The following is a 19,945-nucleotide window of genomic DNA, read 5'->3' on the forward strand; positions in this document are numbered from 1 at the left end:
TGGGCCCTTCCAGATGAGGCTGAGGGTGGGAAGCATGCTTGCCATGTCTCCTGGGCAGGTAATGGCCAGTCAGATGTGCAAAAGGTGGCTAATGGAGCGTGAACAGCTGGAGTCCCTTGCCGTTAACCCTCACCCAGGCTGTTCCACCAGCCAGGCCTCAGTTCTCCACGTGGGCAGCTCCCATCTGCCACCAGATAAATGTCCCATGTGCTTTTCCTACTGGTGCTCCCTCCTCTCCACGCCCTGATCCAGTGGCCTGGGGTAGATGGTTGCGGTAAACCAGCCCTGCTCTGGAGGGGCAGCGTCACCCCCCACACGGCTTCTCCCTAGGGTGGAGCTATGGTGAGAGCGGACCAGTATGCAAGCTGAGGGTTGAATGAAGTGGAGTTCTCAGCACCCCCCTTAAAGGGGCGCCTGGACCTGCCTCCTGGAGTGTGCTGGTGGGTTGTCAGGGAGAGAAGCAGCTGCTTAAAGGCCCACGAGGCACTTGTTGGGGGACAGCCACTCTGCACACCTTTCTTGTCCCCCTCGCATCTCGTTTTCTCTCCTGTGCTCTGGCTCCTCTCTGCCCGTCCCCATGTTCCTCACCCCTTGGGCTCCCTAGCCTGTCCTCTCAGCCTCTGCCCTCCACTCTGCACCGCTCATTTTCTCTGATCTCTGGTCTCTCTTCTGTTCCTTTTTATCTGCCTCTGGGGGGGTTGGCCTTCAGAGGACTGCGGGTACCTCGGCCCTGCCGATTCCTTGTGGTGCTAGGGGGGCGGCCGAGCACCCCTCTAACACCCTCGGACGGAGGACTCTGAAGTTAACCTGAGAGGTGTGCGGCCCATCTCCTCTTCAGGCTTCAAGGTCCTCATCCTCGAGGGGCTCTTATCTCAAACTTGGCCCCACCGCTGAGCTCTCCGGGGCTGGGGGTGGGAGCGACGATGGTGGTGGTGATGCTGGCCCCTCTCAGTTGCTCTTAAAGCATAAATTCCATGTCCTGTTGGGTCAGGGCTTCTACTCTGGAGACAGGGCTGCCCCAGTCGGCAGCCTTCCCCAGGAGGAGCTCTCCTGCCTCCCTCATGAGGTAAGGCATGCTTTGGGAGCCTGGGGTCCCCAGACGGCGTCTGACAGGCTATCGCCCGCTTCCTGTTCTCCCAGATGGAGACCTCACCGACACTGTCAGCGGCCCCCGCTCCACTGCCTCGGACCTGACCAGCAGCAAAGCTTCCGCCAGGAGTCCCACCCAGCGCCACAACCCCTTCAATGAGGACCAGGCAGAGACCATCTCTTCCTCTGACACCACCCCCGTGCATACCACCTTCCAGGAGAAGGTGGAGTCCCGCACCCCGGAACCACCAGACGCCTGCGTGGAGCTCGAGGTCATCAGGTCAGCGGGGGCTGGGGTGGAGGGAGACAGGTGGGCTTCCTGGTGTCCATTCCGTCCACTGCTAGCATCACTTTTTAGTCCACTCAGGCAGTTGGGCATCTTCCTGGGGACTGGGTGCCCCTCCCTTCCTTGGTAGTGCTTTGAGCGGGAGGAGTAGTGGGCCCAGGAGGTGAGAGGCAAGGCCACAGCCATGCTGGCTCTGGGGCTGCTGGGACGTTTGTGCGGTCCATCCAGGACTAGAAAGCACCTTCAAACAGGACTTCCTTCCATAGGACTTCTTGGGAATTCTTGGACAATTGGTGCTCATCTGTGAAATTCGTACTAATTCTATTTTTTTTAAGATTGTATTTATTTATTTTTAGACAGAGGGGAAGGGAGGGAGACAGCGAGGGAGAGAAACATCAACGTGTAGTTGCCTCTCACGTTCCCCGTACTGGGGAACCTGGCCTGCAACCCAGGCATGTGCCTTGACTAGAAATCGAACCAGCGACCCTCTGCTTCTCAGTTCAGTGCTCGATCCACTGAGCCACACCAGCCAGAGCTGTACTAATTCTAGTTTAGCATGCTCATTCAAGGAAAAGTGTCTCTGTCATAACAACAGAAATGTGGAAGGCAAGGAGGAGGTGGGTGACAAGCTGGGACACTCCTGGCCCGGACCGCCTGGGCCCCCTGCCTCCCTGGCTCCTGCCCTTGAAACTCTCAAATGCCCCAGAGGCTTGCTGGCCCGAGGCAGGGGAGTTGCTCTCTAGCCACCAAAGCCAGGGGTCCCTCTCCCATGGGCTGGTTTGCATCCAGAGCAGCTCAAGCCACTCAGACCCAGGGTCACTGAGCCAGGCCCACTGCAGCCAACTTGGGACCAAAGAGTGAGTGCCAGGAGTTTGAGGCCAGAAGACTTAGAGTACATTTCTGGTCAAACTGTCCACGATGGCACTGAGCGGGCAGTGAGGCCAGCTCGGGGGTCCATCACCCACATCCTTGGGAAGGGCTGATAGAAGCACCATTGGCCTGACCGACCATGGCCTGTTGTGCCCTGGAGCGCTGCTGGCTGGGCCGCAGGGCCTGCTCAGGGTCTCCCGGGCTGGCCGCTGTTGCTGCCAGCCACAGGGGAGACCTCAGGGCCGGTGCTGCTGCTGCCCCCAGCCCGGGGCCCCACACCCAGCACTGCCCAGGACCACTGACACCCTGGCCGTGCCCTCTCAGGTCACAGACGCAGGTCACCTCCTCTGACCCTGCCTGTCTGATGTCCCTCAGCACTGTGGTGCTCGGGTGTTCAGCTCCCCATGACCTCTGTCCTAGGGTCACCAAGAAGAAGAAAACCGGCAAGAAGAAGAAGGCCAGACCCGACGAGGAAGCAAGTCCCCTTCACCCAGTGTCTGCCCAGCACACCGGGGCCAGGACAGGGGACAGCGACAGCCGTGTCAGCAGCCCAGGCCTCGGGCGGGGCTCCCCGGAGGCCCCCTTTGCTTCCCTCCAGGAGGAGGGAGAGGCGCCCGGCAGCACAGCTGAGAGCGGCGAGCACTCAGAGCCCAGCCAGGTGGGCCTGCTCATCCCCGAAATGAAGGACACATCCATGGAGCGCTTGGGGCGGCCCCTGAGTAAGGTCATCGACCAGCTCAACGGGCAGCTGGACCCTCGCACCTGGTGCTCCCACGTCGAGCCCCCAGACCAGTCCTTTCGGACCGGCTCTCCGGGGGCCACCCCGGAGAGGCCACCATTTTGTGACTTTAGTGAGGGGCTTCCGGCCCCAATGGACTTCTACCGCTTTACCGTCGAGAGTCCAAGCACTGTTACATCAGGTGGCGGCCACCATGACCCTGCAGGGCCTAGCCAACCGCTGCATGTTCCTGGTAGCCCTGAGGCTGCTGGCCAAGAAGAAGGAGGAGGAGGAGAGGGACAGGCGCCTCGGCCGCTAGGGGACACCCTGGAGGAGGCTCAGGAGCCAGAGACCCAGGGGCCAGAGACCCAGGGGCCCCCGGTTGGGGAGGGGCCTGTGCCCGAGCCCGAGCCGAAGCCTGGGACCCAGGAGGCTCTTTGCCCGCTCAAGCGAGACCAGCCCAGCCCGTGCCCGAGCAGCGCTGAGGACTCTGGGGTGGATGAGGGGCAAGGGAGCCCTTCTGAGGTGTCCCACTCGGCAGAGTTCAGGTAAGCAAGGCTGTCGGTGCTGCTTGCATCAGAGACACTCCCCGTCCTTGAAGCAGGGGGCACTGGGTGTCTGTCCTCCAGATAAATTAAGCGAAACTCCTGGAAGACCAAACCTGGGCTGGGGGTAGGAGGGGGTGTGATCCTCCCCTCCCTCATGTTGGCTCCTGGTTGGGGGCAGAGCCATGACAACTGCGCTGCTTCAGGGTGCCTCTGCCGCCTCTGGGTGCCTGTGTCACCTCTCTCACGTGCGTGTTTCCACTCTGTGCCTGTGTCCCCTGTCTCGCCGCTGCCCCAGTCTGACACCTGGCCCTCCCCATGCTTTTCCCTCCCACAGAGTAGACAACAACCACTTACTCCTGCTGATGATCCATGTGTTTCGAGAAAACGAAGAGCAGCTCTTCAAAGTAAGTCCCAGGGACTCAAGAGCGAACAAGAACCAGCACAGCGCGGTGAGGTGGGATGGGCCGGCCCGCCCAGAAGGGGGCATATGCGGCCTAGGGCAGGGGGAGCGCCCTGCCTGACTGTCTCGGCTTCGTCCCGCAGATGATCCGGATGAGCACGGGGCACATGGAGGGCACCCTGCAGCTGCTGTACGTGCTGCTCACCGACTGCTACGTGTACCTGCTTCGGAAAGGTGCCTGCCGCCCCCTGTCCCCGAGCCCCGAGAGTCTCCGCTGCCCGGCGAGCGGGGATGCAAAGGCACCCCACGGAGGGCTGCCGGCCGTCCGGGGGCCTCCTCTCCATGAGCACCCCTGTCAGTCCCCCTTTCAGATCTCAGGGCCCAGGGTCTCCTGCAGAGAGGGGCCAGGTCCTAGAAAATGGTTCCGGCGGAGGGGAAAGAGGCCACTGAGGGAAATAAGCGTTGGGGTCTCCTCTCTCAGGGGCCACTGAGAAGCCGTACCTGGTGGAAGAGGCCGTTTCCTACAATGAGCTGGACTACGTGTCGGTGAGTTCAGGCTCCACAGTGGGTTTTGGCAGTAGGCGGGGCTCCTGGGCCGCCCACCCACAGGCTGCAGAGTGCCCCTGCAGCAGCCCTAGGGGTCGGGGCCGCTCATCATCGCAGAGCAGCTTCTGTACGTGGTGCTGGGGATGGGAGCCAAGCTTGAAGACGCTTCTGCCTCTTCATCTGCCATATCTGTGACTGTCCCTCCCTGACTCGTGCCAGGGTCCCAGGCCTCTGGAGCTTTATCTCGTGGCAACCCCAGGGTGTGCTTCCTCCCTCCCCGGCCGGCTCTCCATCTGGCCATGGCTGCCTCCTCTGCCAGGCAGCGGCCAAGCCCCGTGTGCATGCGAGGTGTGGTTTCTGGCAGGTGGGCCTGGACCAGCAGACGGTGAAGCTGGTGTGCACCAATCGCAGGAAGCAATATCTGCTGGACACAGCTGACGTGGCCCTGGCCGAGTGAGTGACTCCCCCTGCCTGCCACTGAACTGGAGAATCAGCATCTGCCTCTGGTTTGGCCATGCCCTGGACCCCTGTTGTCGGGGGCTGGAGGGTGGGAAGTGGCGTACAAAGAAGTGGAGGACAGAGATATGTTCCCTCTGGAACCTGCAGTCTGGTCCGAGAGGCAGGGAAATGAACAGACAATCTGACCGGTTGACTCGTGGTCAACCCAGGTGACCTGCAGGGAAGAAGGGGGCTGGCATGCGTTACCCAGCAGGAAAGAATGCACAGTCCTCGCAGCAGGACGTGGCGTGCCTGCAGACTGCCATACAAAAACTGCATGTGATAAGATTGTATTGTCTGTCGTTCAAGTCCAGCTGCCTTCCTTCCCAGCCTGCCCTCGCTGTCCAAACCCAAGGTCCCCTGGCCATTCCCACTGGGAATGGTTAGGCCTTTTCCAGGTCACCATTGAATGACCATGGACTGCTGTGACATCACTGCCATGTGCTGCGCTGAGCTCTGGTTCCACCAGGTCCCTCCCTCAGGTTTCTGTGACCCCGGCAGGCCAGGACCCCTCAGCAATAAGCCTTGTCTGTTTGAGGGGAGGCGCCCCGGCTTCTGACAGCAAACTCCACTCCCTGTGCAGGTTCTTCTTGGCTTCTTTGAAGTCAGCTATGATCAAGGGCTGTCGGGAACCACCCTACCCCAGCATCCTGACAGATGCCACCATGGAGAAGCTGGCACTGGCCAAATTTGTGGCCCAGGAATCTAAGTGTGAGGTAAAAACCTGGGGGTGGAGGTTATTGTCCCTGAGACGCCAGCCCTGGTATTAGGGCCAAGAGGTACGGATACAGGTCTTTAGCATTTTTCTGTCACCTTCCCCGCCTGGGCTGTGCCCTTGCTCTCAGCAGCTGCTTCTGGTGTTGGCCCAGACCCCACCACTCTGTCTGCTGTCCCCGCTCCCCAGGCGACCGCCGTCACTGTGCGCTTCTATGGGCTCGTGCACTGGGAGGACCCCACGGACGAGTCCCTGGGTCCCGCCCCCTGCCACTGCTCACCCCCCGAGGGTGCCATCACCAAGGAAGGCGTGCTGCATTACAAGGCAGGCACCTCCTACCTGGGCAAGGAGCACTGGAAGACCTGCTTCGTGGTGCTCAGGTAAGAGCCCTCGAAGCCCGGCCCCAGGCCCCGCCCTGAGGGGTGGGCTGTCTGGTCCCCCGCAGGGAGGTCTTTGCAGCAAATCCCTGAAGAGCAAGACCCAAGGTGGGGGGGCTCCCCCCTCCACAGGGCTCTGGGGAGACATAACCCAGGATGTTAGTACTTCTCTGTAAAGCCAGCCCTCCCCGGGGCCCACAGAAGCCCGCCCAGAATGCTTCAGGCAAAGACCTCGGCTGGGCCTGTCCCGAGCTGTCCCCAGGTGTGCTGAGGGAGTGGTATTCCCCACTGTCCCTCTGGAGTTCAGGGCTCCAGCTTTCAGGGAGTCCCAGGGGACTAGGCTCCTCCTGGCCCCTAGTTCCTGGGACAGCCCTCACCCACCATGTTGTCCCCCTGCAGCAACGGGATCCTCTACCAGTATCCCGACCGCACCGACGTCACCCCCCTGCTGTCGGTGAACATGGGGTGAGTGTCGAGGGTGATGGAGCTGGGGGGGTGCGGTCTGGCTTCACTGCCCGCGGGTCAAGGCCCTGGCTGGGCCTGGGCCTCCTGTGCTCCCTGGTTTGAGCTGGCTCACCCTCTTCTCAGCGCAGCCTGCCCCGAAGCCCCACCCCATCCAGCAGCCCTGAGCCATGCCCAGCTCTGAGGACTGAGGGACCCAGGGGTGGGGAGAGGGAAGGCTCCTCTCCGGGAAGCAAGAGCTGCTTCTTGACTGGAAGGGTCTGGTCTGATAGGGGAGGCCGCCCCCCAGGCTCATGGGAGAGGCAGCCCCCCAGCCTGAGAGGGGAGACAGCCCCCCAGGCTGGGAGGGGAGGCGGTCCCTTCCCTGGGAAGCTCCTGCCCTGGTGGGGAGGATGGACACACACATGCTCGGAGAAAACAGTGGGCCCACAGTGGGAACGTGGGAACACGCCCTGATTTTGAGGAGACTGGAGCAGGGCTAAGCATTGGTTCACCCCTCACCTGGCCATGTGTAGGTATCTAGCAGGATCTTGGCGAGTCTGGACATGAGAGGTGTCACACAGAAAGGAGCAGGGCTGCCCAGGAGCTACAAGCCCCTCCCCAGAGCTGGAGGGGCCTGACTACCTCGGGTGTCCTCCGCTGTTGGGCTGTGGGGCAGGCCCTGTATCCACGCGCCTTGAGCCACCCCCAGGGACTCCCACCCCATGCCACCCCTGCTCCCATTTCACCCTCCTCCTCTGGCCCAGGGGGGAGCAGTGCGGTGGCTGTCGGAGGTCCAACACCACGGATCGGCCCCACGCCTTCCAGGTCATCCTTGCAGACCGGCCCTGCCTGGAGCTGAGCGCAGAGAGCGAGACCGAGATGGCCGACTGGATGCAACACCTCTGCCAGGCTGTGTCCAAGGGGGTGAGCCTCTCCTGCTTCCCACTCACCTGGCCTCCCGACCCCATCCTGGGTCCCCTTCCCAAACCCACACCAGTCTTGGAGCAACCTGTGAGGACCAAGACAGAGGACACCCCAGGAGTAGACCCTGGACCTCAGGGCCACCTGTGGCCTGGAACTCTCACTGTCACCCCATTCCCAGCTATAGTCCTGAGTGGGTGGAGCCTGCCTGACTTCTGGAGGGAAGGGCTTAAGGGTTGGCTGGGCCCCCGGAGTGGGGAGCTCTGGTGCAAAACAGCGCCAGAGCTCCAGCTCTCCTGCTTCTCCCGGTCCTTCTGCCAACGCCCTTCAGGTCATCCCCCAGGGGGTATCCCCCAGTCCCTGCATCCCCTGTTGCCTGGTGATCACCGATGACCGCCTTTTCACATGCCATGAGGATTGCCAGACCAGCTTCTTCCGCTCCCTGGGCACAGCCGAGCTGGCCGACATCAGCGCCGTCTGCACGGAACCGGGCAGGGAGTACTGTGTCTTGGTGAGCTGGGTGGGTGGCAGTAGAGGCGGGTCCTGGGGAGGGAGCCCTGTGTCTGCTCACCGGAGCCCTGCTTTCCCCAGGAGTTCTCCCGGGACAGCCAGCAGCCCCTCCCACCCTGGGTCATCTACTCAAGCTGCACATCTGAACTGGACCGATTCCTGTCTGCACTGAACTCTGGGTGGAGAACCATATACCAGGTACCTAGCTGCCCAGGGCCCTGCAGAGTGGAGCCATTCCCTAAGGAAAGGAGCCCTGCGTGGCACAGAGGGAAGCAAGAGTCAGGGGCTGGGGGACAGCTCCATACCTGCAGCTCCGGGACAGACACGAACATTAAGGATGAAAGCGCAGCCCTGACTACTCCAGCAAGTCTGAGACTAAGCTGGAAGTGGAACCCAGGAAACCCCATCCCTGACCGTCTTGGTTCCAATCCAAAAGCATGCATCAAGTGCTTTGGTGGGGCGGAAGCGGAGAGCCATTCCAGGCAGGCAGGACACGCTCAGGTGCGGACCCAACTGAAGCGCAGGGCCTGCCATGCAGGGGCCCCCACTGAGAGCCTGGGCCTTCCCCAGAAGGAGGAGGCGCTGGCCATCACCCCCTTGTCAGCTGGAGCCCTCCTTGAAGGGCAGGAGTTTAGCAGGTGGCCCAGCCACACCTGGTGCAGAGGGTCCCCTTGGTCCTCACAGGTTCCCTGCACCCCCAACACAGGTGGACCTCCCCCACAAGGCCATCCAGGAAGCCTCCAGCAAGAAGTTCGAGGATGCCCTGAGCCTCATCCACAGCGCGTGGCAGCGCAGCGACAGCCTGTGCCGCGGCAGAGCCTCCAGGGACCCCTGGTGCTGAGGCAGAGCTGCTGGTGCCCTGGCGGGGCAGCAGCGGGAGGCACAGAGCAGTACGCACTGTCGTCGCCGAGTCAGCGTGTGGCTCGGGGCCAGGCTTCCACCCCGCCCCTCAGCCCGCTCCCACCCTGGGTTGCAGAACCAACGAGTGGAGCTTGAGACAGGGTCTGTCCCTCCCAGGGATCCCAAGTGGGTGCTCAACAGCCCTGGACATCCCGCCCAGCAGGTGGGCGCTGGGCAGTGCCGAGGGCAGAAGGTCTGAGCCCTATGGGCTCTGTGGTTATGTGGCCGCCTCCCCAGGGCCCTGGCCTCAGCCTACGCTGTCTCTTCAGGATGGCAATGAGAATAACATCAACTCTGAGGGGAGCAGAAGGACAGGGAGGGCAGGAGTCCCCACTTCCTCTCCTGGGCCAGGGGCCCGCGCTGAGACTCATGCTGCCCCGGGGGGCCCAGAGTGCCCGGCCGTCCTTGTTCGTTGTTGGACATCTACCTGGCTGTGCAGGGAAGCTGGAACACGGAGGTCTTAGTGCATGTCTCCTGGCTGGCTCCATCCCCCAGCGCACTGCTGCCGGCCTGCCGGGGCCAGGGCCGGGCTATACTGGCCCTCCCTGGCTGCCAGGAGGCCCTGCATGCCCATGGCCCCTGCCCTGCCTCCCCCTTACCTGGCAGTGCCCAAGGACCCAGGACTCAGACTGTCTCCTTTCCCCGGGAGCAACAGGGAGGGAGAGGGCTTGGAGAGGAGCAGAGCCCACCGGCCCGGCGTCCGCGTCTGAGCCCCCTGACTGTCTCCTGCTTGTCTAGAGCCAGGCCCTGCTCAAGAGCTTTCTCAAGGGCCCTCTGGGGGAAGGAGTCAGGTGGTCTGGGTTTTGTTTTTTAAAATAAAAAGATCTGTTATATTGCCAAGAATTGTCACTGGCCCTTTCTGACTAGGGTGGAGGTGGGGGATCTCCAGCCCTTCCTCTCAAGCCCCTTGGCCCTTCATCCTCATTCCACAAATGTGCCATCAGCTGCCCCCCACACACTGGGGACCAGATCCCTGCAGCCCTGCCCGGGGTACTCGCCATCTGGAGGAGCACAGGCCCGACCTTTGCCCTGCCTCCTGTTAACTGCAGTGGCGAGGGGTGGGGGGAGCAACTCCTGCCATGCAGTGGTATCCCCCGCCAGGGCAGGGCCCTCCCGTCTCCCCAGCGCTGGGGGGAAATGCCAGCCACTTTGGATGAACCCGGAACAGTTCAAGCTGTTCCCAAGGCTCTTTGTTGAGCTGCTGCCTTGGGGGCTGGCCAGAGGATGCCAAGCCTACCGGGCTGGGGGGCCGTGCAGCACCACGACCTCCAGGGCCTCACACCTGGGAGGAAAGGGGTACACTCGGGAAGAGGTGGGTTCTGGGCAGGGTGGCTCTACATGTCCTGATGCACGGTGGCCGTGGCAGGAGAGAGCAGCCTGGGGACTGAGGCCAAGGTGGGCTGGGTGGTACAGTCCCTAGTTGGAGCAACCTGGTGCCCGGCAGCAGTGCCCAGGGGTGGAAGGTCCCTGCTCACTGGACACAAAGGGCCATCTCCACACCTGGGGCTCTCCTTCGGAAAGCCACGCCCAGGAGATGCTCCCACTGGCAGGAGGGTAGTGCTGACGGACAAGTCCTTGCCAGGTAAATGACCAAAGCCACTGGTCACTCCTTGAGAAACGAGGAGCCTTATTTTTTCCATCTCCTACCCACCCAGGGGGCACCCAGTCAGGGCAGACATGGCCCCCTTTTCTTGGGCACTCTTCACACATCTCCAATCCTCCAAAGAAGCTCTGAAGTGGGTCCCGAGATCCCCAGTTTACAGCTGGAGTATGGGAGCTCAGAGAGGAAGTGATTTGCCCAGGTCACAGAGCACAGCCTAGGAGTCGAGATCAGCCCCCCACCTCTCTGCTCCCACGGACAATGGGAGCACAGACTGTGGCAGCCAGATCGAAGACGGAGGCGGAGGCCAGGAAAGGGGGTGTCACGCATAGTGGCAGAGGTGGGATTGGGGCAGTTGCTGAGTTGCCTGGGCATACTGAGGCCAAGAGCCTCCCAGGGCAGTTGCCCTGTGCCCAGGCTCTGAGCTGCAGCATCACTGGCTGAGCCAAAGGTGGGGCAGGAGCACCAGCCCTTTGCCCCTGGGCCAGAAAGAGGGCAGGGGGATTAGAGGGGCAGGAGGAGGAGTCTCTGGTGACTGGTACCTTCTCCCCGCCCCTCATCTCTCCCTCTAGTCCTAGGTGACCTTTCCCCCAGATCCCAGGGTCTAGGCCCACCCCCACAGGGAGGTGTGGAGAACAAAGGCAGCTGGGATTGGTCAGACATGGCGGGGGTGTGTCCCAGGCACCAACAGCTCTGGCTGCTGAGCTGAGCTGAGCAGGTGGAAAGATCAGGAGCCGCCTGGGCAGCTGCAGGCCTGTCCCACCAGACCCCTGCCCTCTAGACATGGCCCCAGGATCCCTTGATCCCTAGCCCTGTGGTCCTTCAGGGGTACAGGCAGACTAAGCGTCACCACCCCAGGGCCGGTGCCATGCCCCTGACCCGGGCACAGTTGGCTGCTGGCACGGAGGACATGGAAACAGTTGCCCCAGCTGTGGACCTGGTGCTGGGAGCCTCAGCCTGTTGCCTGGCCTGCATCTTCACCAACCCCCTGGAAGTGGTGAAGACACGGCTGCAGCTGCAGGGGGAGCTACAGGCCCCGGGCACCTACCACCGGCCCTACCGGGGCTTGATGGCCTCAGTAGCTGCTGTGGCCAGAGCAGATGGACTGTGTGGCCTGCAGAAGGGGCTGGCTGCCAGCCTCCTCTACCAGGGCCTCATGAACAGTGTCCGCTTCTACTGCTACAGCCTGGCCTGCCAGGCTGGCCTCACCCAGCAGCCAGGTGGCACCGTGGTGGCAGGGGCTGTGGCTGGGGCGCTGGGAGCCTTCGTGGGGAGTCCTGCTTACCTGGTGAGTGCCTTGTCCCCATCTGCCTCCATCCAGGGACTCAGCTCCCTCCAGGGCTCTGAAACTTCCTCCGGCTGGCCTCAGTGGGCAGGTGGGGTGGGGCCGGCTGGGTGGGGCTGCTCCCTGGAACAGCCCTGTCCAGGCTGCAATCTGCCCCAGGGCAGCAGGACCTTGCCCCATCCTCGCTCCCCGGGGTCCCGCCCTGCAGGTCCTGAGCCACCGTAGGTGCAGAGTGTAGCAGGTGTGCTGGCTCAAACCCGAGTAGGCACCTGTATGGCTCCTTCAAGTCCAGAATAAAACTTCCATGGAGCCAGTGCCCCAGTACTAGGCTGGAGGCATAACCGTTGTCACCTCCCTTAGTCCACAAGACAGCCTTTCAAAGGTAAGCAGACAGGTTAAGCAACTTGCCCCAGGTTACACAAGGTGCAGGACCAGGCCAGCTCTGGAGACTACCCCCAGCCCTCTTTCACACCCCCCCCTAAGCTGCAGGATGGGCTCATGGAGGCCCCATGCTGGGTGTGTTGCTCCCTGGAACATCCCGGCCCAGGCTGCAGTCTGCCCCAGGGCGCCTGGGAAGAGTGCCCTCCACACACAAGCTCAGCCAGGCTCTCCAAGGCTCTGGTCCTAAGCCCTCTGTCACCTCTGCTCTCACAGGTCAAAACGCAGCTGCAAGCCCAGACCGTGGCTGCGATGGCTGTGGGGCACCAGCACCACCACCAGGTGGGACTGTCATTCCCCAGAGCTCCCTGGGCTGGGTGGGCTCCTGGGCTGGCAGGGGCTGTTCAGTGACCCTGTGCCCTCTCCCCACAGAGCGTCCTAGGCGCCTTAGAGACCATCTGGCGGCAACAGGGCCTGGCAGGGCTGTGGCGTGGTGTGGGTGGGGCTGTGCCCCGTGTCACAGTTGGCTCAGCTGCGCAACTAGCCACCTTCACCTCTGCTAAGGCCTGGGTGCACGAGCGGCAGGTGAGGGGCCAGGGACACCTGCACCCCGCCCAGCTGGGCCCTCACACACAGGGAATCCCAAGGGGTGGTCACAGACAGGGCCCCTTAAGACCCCTGGGCCCAGTAGGAGTGGGGAGGTCAGCAGCGAACCCTGAAGCTTGGGGTGGGGAAATTGTGGGGTGGGGAACGGCCAGAGGGGCCTTGTCTACTCCCCTTCCCGCAGCTCTTCCCACCCCCAGGTGGTGGGACGGGGGTGGAGGGAAACTGCAGGGGTCAGCAGCCCATCCCATCCCCACAGTGGCTCCCAGAAGACAGCTGGCTGGTGGCCCTGGCCGGAGGCATGATCAGCAGTGTCGCTGTGGTTGCAGCCATGACCCCCTTCGATGTGATCAGCACTCGGCTGTACAATCAGCCCGTGGATGGAGCTGGCAGGGTGAGCAGGGGACTGGGTGGCGGGAATGTAGGGCACTGGAGAGCACCCTGCCCAACCCCCACGCACAGCCAGAGACGCACAGACAGGTGGCGTACAGGCTGTATTATTCAGCTTCAGCGCCGAGCTCCTGTGTCCCGGGCACGTGCTAAGCAGGCCCACAGCTGGATTTTATTCTATTCTCACCACCACCTTCAACTTCCTGGTGAGGAAACGGAGGCTCAGAGACCTCAAGTGACTTGCCTGAGGTCACCCAGCTGGTCCGTGGATGGAGGAACCGGAGCTGGGATCCGGGCCGGGCCCCATGGCCTTGCCCACACACACGCAGGCGCCCTCCACAGGCTGAGTGAGGCACGAAACCCTCCTGCGTGCTTCTACTCAAACTGAGCCCCTGGCTGTCTGAAGGAAGAGACATAAAGGGACGTCTTTCTGTAGTTTTCCCGGCTTGTGGAGGGGCTGCCTTTTCTGGCGTGCCTCAGAAGCCCTTACAGTCCCGCCCTACTGTGCCAGCCAGGGCCCCACGGCCCCACACTGACACCCACCCTGTGTCTGTCCCCAGGGCCAGCTGTACAGGGGCCTCGCAGACTGCCTGGTGAAGATCTGGCGGCAGGAGGGCCCTCTGGCGCTCTACAAGGGCCTGGGCCCCGCCTACCTGCGCCTGGGCCCCCACACCATCCTCAGCATGCTCTTCTGGGACGAACTCCGGAAACTGGCCAGACGGGGCCAGCGCCAGGACACCTAAGTCGCGTCCTTCACCCCCCGCATCCTGACACATCCCTTAACCCACTCCAGCTGGGAATGGCCACCTCGGAGCCAGCCACTGGCCCAGGCCTGGCCACAGGTCTGGAGAGAACGTGGGCAGCTGTAGTCAACCCAGCCTTGTGACCCACCACCTCGCTCCGAATCACCACCCACTCTGTTCTCCAGAAAGTTCTCTTCCCTTCCTCCTCTCTCTGGGGTTGCCTTGTCCCAGAGTCTTGCTCATCATTACAATAACCGCTCTGGAGCATGACCGTGAGCTGGGTCACTTACCCGCACAGCACACTTCATCCTGGAACAGCAGCGTGAAGTGATGCAATCCTCCTTTACCGATGAGGAAGCCGAGGTGCAGAGGGTGCCACGCTTTGACCAAAGCCACGACTGGAACTCAGCCCCGCCCAGCCCAGGACTGTGCCCTTGGCAAGGACCAGGACCCTGGGGGCTGGTGTCCCTGAGGGGTCACTGCACACGTGAGGAGACCCCAGGTGCACCGTGAGGCGTGTCACCATCTGTGGTGGCCGCCCATGGCTGCCGTAACAAAGTGCCCCAGACTAGGCGGCTGTAACAACAGAAAGGTATTTTCTCACCATTCTGGTAGCCGATGTCCAAGATTAAAGGGTCAGCAGGGTAGGTTTCTTCTGAGACCTTTCTCCTTGGCTTGCAGATGGCCAGCTTCTCTGTGTCCTTCCTTCTGTGCGTGTCTACGCCCTAATCCCCTCTTCTTACAAGGACACCAGTCATATTGGACTAGGGCCCACCCTGGTGACCTCATGTCCATTTAATCCCCTCTTTAAGGACCCAGGCTCCAACTCAGTCACATTCTGGGGACCGGGGCCTCGGACTTCATTACATGGACGGAGGGTCGGGGGACACAATTTGGGCCATCACACCAACGAAGGGCCTTTACTAAGGTCTTGCTAGGCGCCCAGCCCTGCGGACATGTGCACAACCCTCGTAACAACCCTGAAAGGGAACCCCCGAGGTACCCATTGTCCAGATGAGGAGACCGGGGCCAGGGCAGGGAAGTGACTTCCCCAAGGTGAGTAGCAGAGCTAGGTGTCTTCAGCCTGGCCCTTTCCCCAAGCTGCAGCCACGCTCCCCACATGGGTGTGTCCCTTTGTGCTACACAGGTGGACACCCAAGTCCCTGGAAGGGGCAGGACTGGCCCAGGTCAAGCAGCCTGAACCACCTTCCTGCTAACACCCCCTGTCTTGGACAAGCTGCCCCCAGGGGCACTCTTACCAACACTCCAGACCAATAAAATTTTCTATTTTGTTTACTGCTATGACTCCCTTGTGCCGGCAGCCTCAGTCTCACCCACCCTGAGCCCCCACCACCTTGGCGCCCCACCTCAGTCTCCCCTCCCCCTGTGAAAACTCCCTTGACTTCTTTGGACTGGGAAAGGAGGATCCAGAAGAACTGGGCTATCCAGCCCCACCCCCGTGGGCCTGGGGGAGGCCTGCCCCCTAGTGGACACAGAGAGGAGAGTGGAGGCAGGCTGCCCTGTGACGGAGGGGTGGGGCCCAGGGCTGAATCCCAACCTCTGGCAGCGAAGGGGGTAAGCGACCTCTCCAGTCTTCGGGCTGAGAGGAGAGCCTAAAGGGGGAATAGGTGCCCCTTCCAGATCCTGGGCTGAGAGGACAGAGCTCAGACCTGAGGCTGGGGGACAATACATGACGGAGGACAGACAAAGCCTGGGGATTCAGGAAGCCACTGTGTGGCAAGCCCTCAGGGAGGGTGAGAAAGGCGGCACCAGACTTGAGCAGAGACAGAGAGAGACCAACCCCAGAGAGGCCCTTCACCCACTGCTGCCCAGAGCGGGGACACCCCGCAGCTAAGGCCCCTGTCTCTCTCCTCCCTGCCCTCTCAGCTCTGGGCCTTTGACCCCTCCCACCCCGCCTCACCTCCACTGACACCTTTGCCCTGTGACGTCAGGCTCTCCGGTGCAGACCTGGCTCAAGCTGGGGCTGCAGTTGACAGCCATGTTCTCCCTGCTGTCCCCTACCTCCTGGCTCCCTGGCCTCTCCTCCCTCCAGTGGGGCTCAGGCCTCCTCCTCGACTCGCTCCTGCAAGGTGAGCGCTGCCTCCCCACGCCCTCTGGGGCCTGCTCCCTGAAGTGCCAGGTGGACCCCAACCCTAGGTCTCCCAGCACCTAGGCTGCCCCTCCCCTAACCCTACCAAGCACCCCTGCTTTCCCTCCACCCCTCAGGCTTCATCGGGGCCTGCGGAGTCTCCGTCCTGAACAACCTGCTGAAGGTTTACTTCTTCGTGGGCTGTGCCAGGTGAGTGCCCACCTCCCAGCCCCTTGGAGGCCCCTGGGCCCCCAGCTGTGACTCTGGCCTCTGCGGGAGGATTGGGGGCAAGAGACCGCTGTCTGGCCAGGGAGTGTGGCTGGGGGCCCTGGGACCCCCGCCAGGGCCCAGGCTGGTGGTTCTGCCCCTCTGCCTACAGCCACTTTCCCCCCACAGCAACCCGGAGCGGCGGCTGGAAAAAGAGCGGCTGTGGGCCCAGAGGACTTCTCTGGACATCGTGCACCTGACCGGACTGGCCCTGATCCTGACCATCGTGGGGAACCGGGTGGCCTCCCTGGTGGCACTGGAGTTCTCCCTCAGGGCTATCTCCAAGCTGCTCTCCCTGGGCAAGGTGAGGCCGCAGGAGGGTGGTAGGTGTGCCCTGCCTGGCCTGGGCCCTGGTTTCCCGAACACAGGAAGCCGGACCCACTTGGAGCATCTCGTCTCCTCTGGTTGTGGGTTGTAACCCCCAAGGCCAAGTCTCTACCCAGAGTAGACACGCCCCCAGTCCAAGAAGAAGCTAGTGGCAGCTCCCGGAAGACAAGGGCTTCCCGCATGCTGGTAGCTGGAGCACGTCATCCCACTACCCTCCCAGCTGCTGGGGTTTGAGGTTCCTGTGACCCTCATTTCACAGGTGCGAAGCTAAGGCTTAGAGTTGTTGTCTGTGATCAACAACCCACAAGAAGCAGAGTCGGGCTTTGAACCCAGGTCTTCAGGGCTCTGAGCCACCACCCTTCAGCAAGCACATGAAATTAAGCTGCAGGAAATGATCCCTCTAGGGCTTGACATGAAGGCAACATTCCCTTTGATGGGGGGAGATCCTCAGGGCTCCTTTAGGCTCCAGACTCCTGCAGACTGAAGTGTTTGTACCATGACAGCCCTTGGGATCCCAATGGCAAGGGGAGGCCTGAGCCCCATTATCACAGCCTCTTTTCTGCCCCCGCCCCTGCCAGGGTTCCCCGAGCACCGAGAGGCTGCAGCTGTACCTGCTGTGCCAGTACTCGCTGGGCTGCGGGCTGACCTGCGGCCTGAGCTTCCTGCAGGAGGGCGCCTCTCACCGCACTCTGAACCTGCTGCTGGGCCTCGGGCTGGCCGCACTGCTTAGCACAGTCACCCAGCGCCTCCGTCACCACGTCTGCTCCCTCTATGAGCTGCACAGCAGCCAGCACTACTGTGGGGTTTGCCTGGGCCTGATGGCCAGTGCGCATGGCCTCCCCCGGCTTCTGGGCCGCGTCCTGGCCGTGGCCTTTGGTGTGGGTGACCTGGCGGCCGTGGCCCTCATCAATCAGGACTTCCTGACCACCTCGGAAGCTGTGCGCTTCTGGACGCCGCTCACCATCTGCTACACCCTGCTGGTCATCTACATGCAGGGTAAGGGCCACAGTCGGGGTCCTTGGCATTCGATACACATTTGTGTCTTGTTTTCTGACCCCGGGGAGGCCGACAAGATAGTCCCCATCCCTGTCATCCCAGTGTGTCTGGCATGGTGGCAGAGGCCAAATGGTGGGTGGGGCAGCTCAGAGAAGGGTGCAGCGTGCAATGGGAGCCCTGAGCAGGTAGTTCTGGAATTGGACCTTGAAGGGTAAGCAGGGCCCTCTGAGAGATGTGATGGGGCACACGACCTTGCATGCCAAGTTCAAAGGTGGGAGAGAACCTGGCGGCCTCGAACAACTGGGAACAGCTGCATGTAGCTGTCACCCCAAGAAGGGCTGAGGGGGATAAGGTACATAGGGGCCTGATGGAGAGTCCCCGTGGGCCACGCTGGGCAGAACGATGGAAAGCCATTGCAGGGTTTTAAACAGGAGAGGGTGACCCAGTCAGATTGGGCTCTAGGAAGAGCCACCTGGCTGCAGAGTGAGGATGGGGTGGGCAGAGTGAGGATGGCAAGAAAAGGAAAGGTGGTTGGGCAAAGAGCAGCAGGTGCAAAGGCCCTGGGGTGGGCATGAGCTTGGCATGCTTGATGAACAGCAAGGAAACCGGGATGGCTGGGTGGGGGTTTGGGCAAAGGGGGACAAGCCAGGGACCAGATGAGGCTGGAAAGCAGGCACCAGTCAAAGTGAGCAGGACCTCACAGGCAGGGTAAGGAGTTTGGATCTTGTCTCAAATGCAGTGGGAAGGGCTGGAGGGTTACAAGCAGGAGAGTGATTTTATGTCATTGATGTGTTTAGAAGGTCATTAACTGTTGAGTAGACACTTGAGTTATAGGGCCAAGAACAGGGGCCAGGAGCCCAGCCAGGAGGCCATGACCGGGTGGAACAGTAGAGTGGGGTGGGGTCTGTTTGGCAGAAAGAGTTGACAGGCTTCCTGGGATCAGACACAGAACTGCAGGGGAGGAGCCAGGCCGACTCCTGCAGCTGGAGGTGGGCTGCTCTGTCCTGAGGACAGGACAGGTGGAGCACGCCAGTGTGAGACTTGCAGGCGGGCAGTGAGGCCTGGAGGGAGAAGTGCCTGGTACTCTGGGGGATGCTGGAAGTGGCGGTAGGGCCAGAGGCAAGGGGGAGGGGCTGTCTGGGAGGAGAAGGCTCAAACTGGGGAGGGTCAGTAGGGGAGCTGGGAGGTCCAGCCCTGACCCAGCTGGCCTCAATTTGGGGTACTGGTTGTGGCAGGCAGGTGGTGAGAGGCATGTGTCCCCCACAGAGGAGCAGAGGCAGCACCCCCATCCTGGCCTGCAGAACCAGGTCCAGACAGTGCTGGTGCGCATGGGTGGCCTCTTTGTGCTGCTGCTGACCGTGGGCCGCTGGCTGGACCTCCTGGGTGTCCTCATCTCCCTGCTGGGCGAGCTTTGGTGCCTGGTGGGTGTCCGCACTCTGCTTGACCTTTGCCAGATACAGGTGGGTACCCCTACCCTTTGCCTCCCCAAGACCCTGAAGCCTTGCCCCAGACAGCCATGGGAGCCTCAACAGGCCCAAGTTTAAGAGCTGGGGCATTCTCTTTCAGGATGGGGTGCAAAGGGAGCTGGAATCCCCTCTCTTACCTGGTGTTAACCTTTGACCTATGCCCCGGAAACCCTGAATGGGAGGGTGGTCTTGGATAAATGGAGACCTAAAGTGTCCCCCTGGAGAATGGTGCATGGGGGGGGGGTTGTCCTCCATCCTTTCCTCCCCATGTCCCCTCAGGACTTTCCATCCCAGAGGCCTTTGATGTCAGCTCCAAGCCAGCCCCAGCCCCCAGCACCTGCCCAGACCCAGGGGACGGCTCCCTCCTGACCCCCCTCAGAGAGGACTCATAGTCCGACTCAAGCCCATGCAGGCTCATCTGGAGGCCTGGACCCCCCAGCACGGTGCCTGGAGGCAGACTGGCAGGGTCGGCTTGAGGTGGGCGCTGGAGCCCCCGAGATGGAGGGGAAGGCTAGGGTTCTCAGAAGGTGGGGGCACCTGGAGGCCACTGGCTTCATCCTCCTTTCCTCAGGGTGGGCAGCAGACATGCAGCCCCCTTAGACCCGCCCTCAGCGGGGTGGGGGTAGGGGAGAGGTGCATCCTCAGAGGGGCTTCCCCCTTCCTGGCCTCCCTCGCCCTCTCCATGGAAAATAAAGATGTGTTTCTCAACCTGAGCTTAGAATCGTGAATAAACAGATAGAGAAAGGGGCTTTTCTGAGGCCACACAGCCCTGGAGGCCTGGCAGCCTTCTGGGATATGTGTCAGGAGTCCCACTGAGGTGGCTGAGGGGTGGCGGGGTGCGGTAGGGTGGACGCGTGGCCTAGTGCCTACCTGCAATCTTGGGCGGACGGTGCCTGTCCTGTGCCATCCCAGGCTGAGACACAGCTGAAGGAAATGCAGTGCTGAAATGGCCTCCGTGGGTGCCTGTGGGTCCCCAGCC

The 19,945-nt window shown here is 62.0% G+C and overlaps 3 protein-coding genes across 6 annotated transcripts in view; all 3 read left to right on the forward strand.

The window, feature by feature from the left end:
- PLEKHM2 (pleckstrin homology and RUN domain containing M2) overlaps positions 1-9,680 on the forward strand; it is a 36,598-nt gene extending 26,918 nt beyond the window's left edge. For 2 of the 4 annotated variants that reach the window (XM_053920401.2, XM_053920400.2), the window contains 13 exons: positions 1,141-1,369; positions 2,666-3,511; positions 3,846-3,915; positions 4,055-4,145; positions 4,393-4,457; positions 4,822-4,910; positions 5,539-5,671; positions 5,860-6,050; positions 6,447-6,512; positions 7,256-7,415; positions 7,744-7,923; positions 8,004-8,120; positions 8,629-8,897. In XM_053920401.2, coding sequence (XP_053776376.1) covers positions 1,141-1,369; positions 2,666-3,511; positions 3,846-3,915; positions 4,055-4,145; positions 4,393-4,457; positions 4,822-4,910; positions 5,539-5,671; positions 5,860-6,050; positions 6,447-6,512; positions 7,256-7,415; positions 7,744-7,923; positions 8,004-8,120; positions 8,629-8,763 — 2,372 coding nt within the window. In that variant the 3' untranslated portion in view covers positions 8,764-8,897. Of the gene's footprint in view, positions 1-1,140; positions 1,370-2,665; positions 3,512-3,845; positions 3,916-4,054; positions 4,146-4,392; positions 4,458-4,821; positions 4,911-5,538; positions 5,672-5,859; positions 6,051-6,446; positions 6,513-7,255; positions 7,416-7,743; positions 7,924-8,003; positions 8,121-8,606 lie in introns of those variants that run through there. The other 2 variants (XM_053920402.2, XR_008426370.1) reach the window with 2 other exon arrangements.
- Positions 9,681-11,105: 1,425 nt separating this feature from the next.
- SLC25A34 (solute carrier family 25 member 34) lies at positions 11,106-15,117 on the forward strand. Its single transcript, XM_024554709.4, has 5 exons — positions 11,106-11,710; positions 12,362-12,427; positions 12,518-12,670; positions 12,948-13,082; positions 13,639-15,117. Exons 1-5 carry the CDS (start codon positions 11,291-11,293, stop codon positions 13,819-13,821), a joined length of 957 nt encoding a protein of 318 aa, XP_024410477.2. The 5' UTR covers positions 11,106-11,290; the 3' UTR covers positions 13,822-15,117.
- A 645-nt stretch (positions 15,118-15,762) lies between these two features.
- TMEM82 (transmembrane protein 82) lies at positions 15,763-19,672 on the forward strand. Its single transcript, XM_024554677.3, has 6 exons — positions 15,763-15,911; positions 16,048-16,120; positions 16,307-16,481; positions 17,083-17,500; positions 18,767-18,960; positions 19,246-19,672. Exons 1-6 carry the CDS (start codon positions 15,821-15,823, stop codon positions 19,333-19,335), a joined length of 1,041 nt encoding a protein of 346 aa, XP_024410445.2. The 5' UTR covers positions 15,763-15,820; the 3' UTR covers positions 19,336-19,672.
- Positions 19,673-19,945: the final 273 nt, after the last annotated feature.

The sequence above is a fragment of the Desmodus rotundus genome, chromosome 3, assembly GCF_022682495.2.
Source record: "Desmodus rotundus isolate HL8 chromosome 3, HLdesRot8A.1, whole genome shotgun sequence".
Taxonomy (NCBI): domain Eukaryota; kingdom Metazoa; phylum Chordata; class Mammalia; order Chiroptera; family Phyllostomidae; genus Desmodus; species Desmodus rotundus.